The sequence below is a fragment of the Jaculus jaculus genome, chromosome 7 (assembly GCF_020740685.1).
Source record: "Jaculus jaculus isolate mJacJac1 chromosome 7, mJacJac1.mat.Y.cur, whole genome shotgun sequence".
In the NCBI taxonomy this organism is placed as follows: domain Eukaryota; kingdom Metazoa; phylum Chordata; class Mammalia; order Rodentia; family Dipodidae; genus Jaculus; species Jaculus jaculus.
This window is the reverse complement of record NC_059108.1, coordinates 144,188,500-144,198,050: the sequence shown is the minus strand read 5'-3', so window position 1 is coordinate 144,198,050 and position 9,551 is coordinate 144,188,500. Positions and strand designations below refer to the sequence as shown.

General features: G+C 48.0%; 2 protein-coding genes across 7 annotated transcripts in view; one reads left to right on the top strand and one right to left on the bottom strand.

Moving 5' to 3' along the window:
- Positions 1 to 3,099: 3,099 nt before the first annotated feature.
- On the bottom strand, positions 3,100 to 3,885 carry LOC123462350 (basic proline-rich protein-like). Its single transcript, XM_045155592.1, has one exon. The coding sequence runs from the start codon at positions 3,883 to 3,885 to the stop codon at positions 3,100 to 3,102; it is 786 nt and encodes a 261-aa protein (XP_045011527.1).
- The window catches only part of Znf410 (zinc finger protein 410), a 51,470-nt gene continuing 45,435 nt past the window's right edge, over positions 3,517 to 9,551 (top strand). For all 6 annotated transcript variants that reach the window (XM_045155356.1, XM_045155353.1, XM_045155354.1 and 3 more), the window contains exon 1: positions 3,517 to 3,591. The gene's annotated coding sequence lies outside the window, so the exon portion shown is untranslated. The remainder of the gene's footprint in view (positions 3,592 to 9,551) is intronic.

Here is a 9,551-nt window from a genome sequence, read left to right as displayed (position 1 = left end):
TGTATACATGTGTGTGGAAGTCAGAGGACAACAGTCCTTACCTTAAACATTGTTTTGAGGCAGGGTCTCATTGTTCACTGCTCCATTCTCCAGGCATGCTGGTGTAAGGGTCCGGGAATCACTGAAGAAAGACCCCGGACTCCAATAGTATGTAAAAGCAAAGAGCATTTATTTTGCAGAATCAACCGTTCATACAAAATGGCGACCCTGAGAGGAGCATGCAGGCCCCTTTTAAGCACAGTTAGGGGACTCTTAGGGTTAGGTCATCTTCTAATGTGATTGGCTAAGCAAGCAGCAGTTACATTTGTACACCTTTGATTGGCTGTGGCCCAGATTTTACCATCATTGAACATGTTTAGATATGTCTTAGAGACTTTGCAGGAACTGACTCAGCCCTGGAGCCTGCTATCTCAGGCAAGTCCTTTTTTTGGTCATAGTCCAGAGGTATTGCAGGAACTGACTCAGGCCCCTGGGTGGCTATCTTCCTCAGCCACATGTCTGGGTCACTGTTGATTCTAACAGTCCTTTGTGTTTTTTTTCCCAGAAGTCTTGCCTGCCTCTCTGGGAAATTGAACCTTAGGCCTAGCTGTAAACTGGAGCAAATTTAATCCTCTCACTGGCTTGTAAGCCACCAGGCAATTCTGTCTTCCCCTCCTTGCCATAGGTGTGCTCACACACCTGGTTTTTTATGTGGGTTCTAGGTATCCAAACTCAGGGACTCATGCTTGTGAGGCAAGCACTTTATACACCGAGCCACTTCCTTAGCCCAATTTCTGTTAGTTTGCAACTGATTAAGCATTTTACTAATTCTAAGTGATAAGCAGTTAGTCAACATTTGTTGAAGTGGAAAAACTTTGTAGGATATATATATTTTTTCAGGTAGGGTCTCATTCTAGCCCATGCTGTCATAAATTTAATCACTAGCCCCAGACTGGCCTTGAATTCAGATCTGTCCTCCTACCTCAGCTTCCGCATTGCTGGGATTAAAGGTATGTGCCACCATGTCTGGCATTCCATGATTTGTTTTTTTCAAAGGTAGGGTCTTTCTCTAAGCCCAGGTCAACCTGAAAATCACTCTGTAGTCTCAGGCTGGCCTTGAACTCAGTGTTCCTCCCCCCTTGCCTCCCAGGTGCTGGGATTAAAGGCGTATGCCACCATGCCTGGCTAATCATTCCATGGTTTTTAAACTGAAACTTGTTAGTATGCATTTGGGTTTGCCTCCCAAGTGCTCAGATTAAAGGCAACATGCCTGCCTCATTCTATGAGTGTAAAAAATATTTTAATTTTTATGAGAGAGAGGGAGAGAGGGAAAGGGGGAGAGAGAATAAGTAGAGAGGATGGGTGCTCCAGGGCCTCCAGCCACTGCAAATGAACTCCAGACGCATGCACCTTCTTGTGTATCTGGTAGGAGGACCTCTGAGAGTTCAAGGCCACCCTGAGACTACACAGTGAGTTCCAGGTCAGCCTGTGAAACCCTACCTTGATAACAAAAAAAGACTTAGGCTGGGGTAGTGACTCAGTGGTCAAAGCTATTTGCTTGTAAAGCCTGCAGGCTATAAAGCAGAACAGGCATTTGTTTGCAGCAGAGAGACCCTGGTATGCCCACACCCACACACAAATAAATACAAAAAAAAAAATAAACAGACCTGGAGATGTACCTTTAAGTCCCATTAATTGCAACTGACCCTTTAGAACAGTAAAACTGAAGAAGTTCTAGCCTCTGCAAACGAACTCCAGGAGCGTGTGCTCCCTTGTGTGTGGATCTGGCTAACGTGGGACCTGGGGAACCGAGCCTCGAACCGGGGTCCTTAGGCTTCAAAGGCAAGCGCTTAACAGCTAAACCATCTCTCCAGCCCTATTATTTATTTATTTTATTTCTTTTTTATCTTTTTTTGTTTTTTTTTTTTGAGGTAGGGTCTCACTCTAGCCTAGGCTGACCTGGAATTCACTATGGAGTCTCAGGGTGGCCTTGAACTTCTGGAAACTCTCCTACCTCTGCTAGGATTAAAGGTGTGTGCCACCACGCCAAGCTTTTTTTGGTTTTTCGAGGTAGGGTCTCACTGTAACTCTAGCTCAGGCTGATCTGGAATTCATTATGTAGTCTCAGACTGGCCTCGAACTCATGGCGATCCTCCTACCTCTGCCTCCAACCCAAGTGCTGGGATTAAAAGCATGCATCACCACGCCTGGCCTACTTCGTAAAAATTTTTATTGACACCCTGATCTGATCATAATCCTTTCCCCCTACCCTGTCTCTACTCCTCCACTGAACCACTGCTTTCCAACTAGTCCTTCTGAACATATTTTTCTGAGTGTGGTTTATGGTCACCTGTCAACACAATGTTCTTTTGGGTCCTGGGGAATCTAACCTGGGATCTTAGGCCTCACAGACAAGCACCTTAACTGCTAAGCCATCTCTATAGCCCCTTACTTAATTTCCAGACAAGGTCTTGCTACGTATGTCTGTGGCTTGGTACTCACGTAAGTAAACCCCTCAGCCTATCTACTAAGTTTTGGGATCATAGGCATGTATGTGCCTCAACACCCGGCCTCAAACTGGCTCTAGAGGCGTTCTTACCCTGAAACTTCCCTTACCCACTTACCTATTTATACGTGTAGCTTTGTTTTAATCATTTTGTTTTGTTTTGTTTTCCGAGGTAGGGTCTCGCTGTAGCTCAGGCGGACCTGGAATTCACTATGTAGTATCACGGTGGCCTCGAATTCATGGCAAGCCTCTTACTAACTCTGCCTTTCTAGTGCTGAGATTAAAGACGTGCGCCATTAGTTTTAATCTTGAATTTTAATTCCCACTGTCACTATTTAATTGAGTCTCCTAGTTTTCCGCACTCCGGCAAGTTTTCAAAACAGAAAAAAAAGCTAGAAATTGGGCTGGAGAGATGGCTTAGCGGTTAAGGCGCTTGCCCCAGTACCCATGTAATGCAGATGTGGAGTTCGTCTGCCGTGGCTGCGTACCCCATTCTCTGCCTCTCAAATAACCTAGAAACTTCAAGCAGCCAGCCAAACTCATAAAAGCTCTTCGCAAGTGACGTTATCCAGGAACTCGGGACATCCCGGGCCTCAACGGGCCGCAGGGCGTCCTCAGGCCGCCCGGGGCCCCTCTGCGCGCCAGTGAGCGGGTCCGTACCCCTGTCTCGCGCGCGGCGGGACGGCAGGTCCTCGGTGAGCTCTCCCAGCGCCGCAGCGGCGTCCCTGCTTCCTCGCGGGGTCGCGGGGACCACGGCTCGGCCCGCGGGAAGCCGCCCTCGGGCCCCGCCGCAGGAAGGAGGGCGGTGACGTCACGGACCGCGGGCGCTGACCCGCCGGCGGCCCGGGCAGGCCGAGGGGCGGGGGGCGGGAGGGGGGCCGCAGTTCCTGGGCCGCCGCCGAGCCCCGCGTGGGGGGCGCGGAGCCCTCCCGACGGCCGCGGCTCCGGCCCTCCGCCCCCGGGCAGCGCCCGCACAGAGTTCGCGGGAAGCGGCCAAACTTCCTGTCCCGCGCCCGGGCCGCTTCCGGTGGGAGCCGGAAGACGCCGCGTGTGGACGGAATCGGGCACCGACTGCGGCCGGCCGGCTGCCCTGCACCGGGAGGCAGGTGAGCTCCGGGGTGCGGCCGGCCACCCCCCCCCCCCGCGCCGGGCCGGGGGGCGGTCCTGCGGGGAAAGGAAGCCCGCTGCGGGCTCTTTTTTGGGGGGGTTTTCGGGCGGGGGATGCCGGGGCCGAGCTCGCGCCCGAGGCGGACCGGGAAGCCGCCCCCCTCGGGCACCTCTCCGGGCCGTGGCGGCCGGGGTGAGGAGCGGCGGGGGTGAAGAGCGGCGGCTGCGGCCCACGGGATGGAGGGAGAGGGCGGCGTGCCGGCTCCTCGGCTCCGTTTTGGGGGCGGGTGCATGGACCGAAGCGCGACCGTCCCCAGAAAGCCGGCGTCGGCGAGTCCCAGGCTGGGGGAGCTCCCCGACTGCACCCGGCGCCGGGACCCGCGGGCCTTCACACCGAGGTGGGCCCTTTGTGATGGCCGGAAGGAATGCCAGCCCGAGCCTGCCCCGGGCATCTCGGCCCCGAGCTTCCCTCCCCTTTCCTGCGTCCACCTGCTCTCCGAGTATGGGAAAGGGACGGCTGCAGACTGGGGCCCCACCGCCGGCCTCTTCGCCTGCCACTTGCGGCGAGCGTGTGAGCTGCGACCGTTTACAAGCGTGTGCGTGCTTTTCGCCCAGTGGACTTAACCGACTGAACAGTCTCGAGAACCTTAACTATTTTATTAAACTTTATTCCACTTGCTCACGAAGCTCTGAAATGCACGTAGGCACCCTTTGGGAGTCAAATATTATTAACTTGGGGATTGCGACTTCATACTTTGACTCAGACTCCGGTACAAGAGTCACCAACACATCTGCAGAGAGAGTAAAAGGAACATTCGAAGCAAAACCAGGCATTTTTGTTGTTGTTGTTGATGGTAGGAGGGATAAATTCCATCCTGTGTTATCTTGACGTGTGGGAGAATATGGGGCAACTAAAATAACATGAAAAATGTGAATGCTAGGGCTGGAGACATGGCTCAGTGGTTAAGGTGCTAAGGTGCTTGCTTGCAAAGCCCTATGGTCCGGGTTCAGTTCCTCAGTACCCAGGTGAAGCCAGGTGCGCAAAGTGATACATGCATCTAGAGGTCCTTTGCAGCATCATGAGGTCCCGGCACACTCTTTCTCTCCTTGCAAATAAATAAATAAATAATTTGAGTTCGAGTTCAAGCTTTGCAGCCAAGTAGATGTCAAATGTTTAGTAAGAGCCAGGCGTGGTGGTGCATGGCTTTAATCCCAGCACTTGGGAAGCTGAAGTAGAATGCCCTTGAGTTCAGGGCCACCTAATCTGTAGTTTTTTCTTGGGGGGGGGGGTGACATTAGGGTTTGACCATTATTTTGAGGCATTGGACTTTGAATATGGAAAGTACACAAACCTTTTAAAAAATATTTTATTTATTTATTTGACAGAGAGAGAATGGGCACATCCGGACCTCTATCCACTGCAAACAACCTTCAGATGCATGCATCATCGTGTGCATCTGGCCTACGTGGGTACTGGGGAATCGAACTTGAATCCTTAGGGTTTGTGGGCAAACACCTTAACCATTAAGCCATCTCTCCAGCCCACATAAACATTTTTAAGAATTTAATTAATTAATTAATTTGTGAGGGAGAAAAGAGACAGAGAATGGGCATGCCAGGGCCTCCACCACTGCAAACAAACTCCAGATGCATGTGCCACCATGTGCATCTGGCTTACATGGGTTCTGGGGAATCGAACTTAGATTCTGAGGCTTCTAAGGCAGAGTACCTTAACCATTAAGCCACCTCTTCAGCCCACATAAACATTTTAATGTTTTGGAAAGGTAATTTGAGTGTCCGAATAGATAGTAAGCAAAGGGAATCTTAAAACAGGATGACTAATTAGAAGCTTATTTTAAGAAATGTTTTGTTTATTTGAGAGAGAGAGAAAAAGCCAGATAGGATGAGAAAGAGAGAGAGAGAGAGAGTGTGTGTGTGTGTAAATGTGCATGCCAGGGCCTGTAGCCACTGCAAATAAACTCCAGATACATGCACCACCTGTGCATCTGGCCTTATGTGGGTATTGCAGAAATGAACCCACATTGTCTGGCTTTGCAGGCAAGTGCCTTAACTGCTGAGCCTTCTCTCCAGCCCTAGAAGCCTATTTTAATACTTTATTTATTTGAAAGAGAGAGAGAGAGAGAGAATGGGTACACTAGGGCCTTTAGCCACTGTAAACGAACTCCAGATGGATGTGCCATTTTCTGCATCTGGCTTTACGTGGGTACTGGGGAATTGAACCCAGGTCCTTAGGCTTTACAGTCAAGTGCCTTAGCCGCTGAGCCATCTCTCCAGCCCTACGAGCCTATTTTTAAAATTTTTCTGTTGACAACTTCCATAATTGTAAACAATATCCCAGGGTAATTCCCTCCTCTCCCTACTTTTCCCGTTTGAAACTTCACTCTTCATCATATCCCGCCCTCCCCCCCCCAATCAGTTTCTCTCTAGTTTTTTCTTTCAGTTTTTCGAGGTAGGGTCTCACTCTGGTTCAGGCTGACCTGGAATTAACTATGTAGTCTCTGGGTGGCCTCGAATGCACAGCGCTTCTCTTATCTTTGCCTCCTGAGTGCTGGGATTAAAGGCATGTGCCGGCTCTCTTATTTTGATGTCATGATCTTTTCCTCCTCTTATGATGGTCTTGTGTAGGTAGTGTCAGGCACTATGAGGTCATGGATATCTAGGCCATTTGTGTCTGGAGGAGCACGTTGTAAGGAGTCCTACCCTTCCTTTGGATCTTATTCTTTCTGCCACCTCTTCCACAATGAACCCTCCTCAGTCTTGGAAGGTGTGATAGAGATATTTCAATGCTGAGCTCTTCTCTGTCAGTTCTCAGCACCTTGGTGCCTTCTGAGTCATCCCAAGGTCACTGCCATCTGAAAAGAGAAGCTTCTCTAACCAAAAGTGAGAGTAGCATTAATATATGGGTGCAAACATTAAGAGAAGTGCTTACTGGGACGTTTGGTGAGCATATTATATACATTTATCCAGACATCAGCAGGCACCCCTAGGGCTCATGACTACCCTGTTGTAGGTTTTCAGCGTCAGGGATGTTATTCTCTCCCATAGACTGGGCCTGCAGTCAAATTAGAGGGTGGTTGGTTTCCCCCATACAGGCATGCCACTCTTGTACCTGTTGGCTCATTTGGCCTGGCTGGCCACATTTAAAGCTTCAGTGTCCACTGTTGAGTACCTCCACTGGTGATTTCTTTCTCTCCCATTGAACTGTGTGCAGCGTGGCTTTTTCCAGCTTTCTGTCAGCTGGTCTATATGGAGGAGGTTTTCAGCTCAGCTCCAGCAGGATTTCTCAGTGGCCTTGCAGCAAGTATGTGGAGTCTCCAGCAGCAGGGTCTTACCTTCTATACCTGGTGGGAAATCAAGGGCCTCGGCAATGACCTGTAATGTTTTAGGAGCATCAGGGACTTCCCTGGCCAACAAATCAATCCTATTTTAATAATATGGTTTAAAGATACTAAGAGATCTAAATGAGCTTACAATAGGAATAAATTTGGAGGACTCAGAAATCACAGGATTATTTAAAATGTGAAGAAAGCCGGGCGTGGTGGCGCACGCCCTTAATCCCAGCACTCGGGAGGCAGAGATAGGAGGATCGCTGTGAGTTCGCGGCCACCCTGAGACTACATAGTGAATTCCAGGTCAGCCTGAGCCAGAGTGAGACCCTGCCTCAAAAAAACCAAAAAAAAAAAAAAAAAAAAAATTGTGAAGAATGAGAGGCATTACTAGACAGAATTTGCAGCTGAGTAGGAAGAAGATTGGGGAATAAATGAACACTGCAGAAGAACAGGCTTGGTAGGGGGGATGTATCTGGGTTTTGGATATTGGCCAGTTTTAAATGCTGCTGTGTGTGTATATGTATATATACATATACATATACATGTACATATACATATACATATACGTATGTATGTTTTGGAGTTCAGAAGAAAAGTCAGGACTGTAGAAAAGAAGAAGAGCTGTCATTTTCTGTGTTATTCATTCACTGTCTGAATTTTTATTCAGTACTTATGCGTTTACAGGAAATTTGTTTGAAATATCTTTACACTTACAGTAAAGATATCTTTAGAAGTTGATATTGATTTCAGGGTTTCTTTTTGGAAAACGGAAAATTGACTGGGCACGATAGCCTATGTCTGTAATCCCAGCACTGAGTGGCTTGAAGGAGGAGGATCAAGAATCCAAGGCCATTTAATTGCAGCACTCAGGAGACAGGTAGGAAGTTCTCTGTGAGTTAGAGGCCAGCCTGGGACTATAGTGGGTTCCAGGCTAGCCTGGAGTAGAGCGAGACCCTGCCCCAAGGAGGAAGAAAAATTCAAGGGTAGAGCTGGAGTGATCACTCAGTGGTTAAAGGCACTTGCTTGCAAAGCCCGATGGGCCCAAGTTTGATTCCCCAGTGCCCGTGTAAAGTGAGATGCACCAAAGTGGCACATGCATCTGGAGTTTATTGCAGTGGCAGGAGGCCTCAGGCACCCATTCTTTCTCTGCCCCCTTCCCTTCTTCCCTACTTTTCTGCTTACAAATAAATAAGTGAATAAATAAATAAAATATTTGATACAATAAGAACAATTCAAGGCCAGCTTTGGCTACATACTGAGCTTGAAGCCAGCTTGGGCTGTATGAAATCATGTCTGAAAAAAACAACAACAAAAACAGGTGGGGGTGCTGGAGAGATGACTTAGTGGTTAAGACACTTACCTGTGAAGCCTCAGGACTGAGGTTTGATTCTCCAGGTCCTACGTAAGCTAGATGCACATGGTGGCACATGTATCTGGAGTTCATATGCAGTGGCTGGAGGCCCTGGCATACCCAGTCTCTCTCTCTAATAAATAAATTAAAAAATAAAAAAGTAAAAATTGATTAATCGTTTATGGTTACACAACTGTGAATATACTAAAGACAGTTTCTCTTTAAAATGAGTAATTATATATGTTATGAAAACAGTTTTGGAAACTTTTTTTTTTTCCCTGAGGTAGACTTACTCTAGCCCAGGCTGACCTGCAATTAACTATGTAGTTTCAGGGTGGCCTTGAAATCTTGACTGTCCTCCTACCTCTACCTCCCGAGTGCTGGGATTAAAGGGGTGTGTCACCATGCCCAGCTTGAAAACTTTTTTTTTTTTTTTACATTTTTATTTTTTTGGTTTTTTGAGGTAGGGTCTCACTCTAGCCCAGGCTGACCAGGAATTCACTAAGGAGTCTCAGGGTGGCCTCAAACTCACAGTGATCCTCCTACCTCTGCCTCTCAAGTGCTGGGATTAAAGGCGTGCGCCACCATGCCTGGCGAAAACTTTTTTTTTTTGGTTTTTTGAGGTAGGGTCTTACTCCAGCCCAGGCTGACCTGGAATTCACTGTGGAGTCTCAGGGTGGCCTCGAACTCAAACTCACGGCAATCCTCCTACCTCTGCCTCCCGAGTGCTGGGATTAAAGGTGTGCGCCACCATGCCTGGCAAAAACTTATTTTTTAAAAAATATTTTTACTTATTTATTTGTAAGCAGAGACAGAGAGAAAAGACAGAGAATGGGTGCACCAGCGCCTCCAGCTGCTGCACCACTGGCTTTATGTGGGTACTGGGAAATTGAACTCTGGTCGTTGGGCAGTGCAGGCAAGCTCATTAACCTCTCAACCATCTCTCCAGTCCAGAAACTTTTAAAAAGATTTGGCCTGGAATGGTGGTGGTGCATGCCTTTAATCCCATTCAAGGGCAGTCTGGGCTAGTGAGGCCCTACCTTGACAAAAAAATTAAAAAAAAATTAAAAAAAGACTTGTACTGCAAGAAGAAAAAAAAGAAGATTTACATTGCAGTTTTTGAACTGTATATAATTGGTAATGGAATTGAGAATCATAACCTTTGTATTTGTCATTATACTACTAGACAGTGTACTTAGCAAGTTCTGTGTCAAAGATGAAGTCCAGGGCTAAGATGAAGTCCACACATGACAGTTAG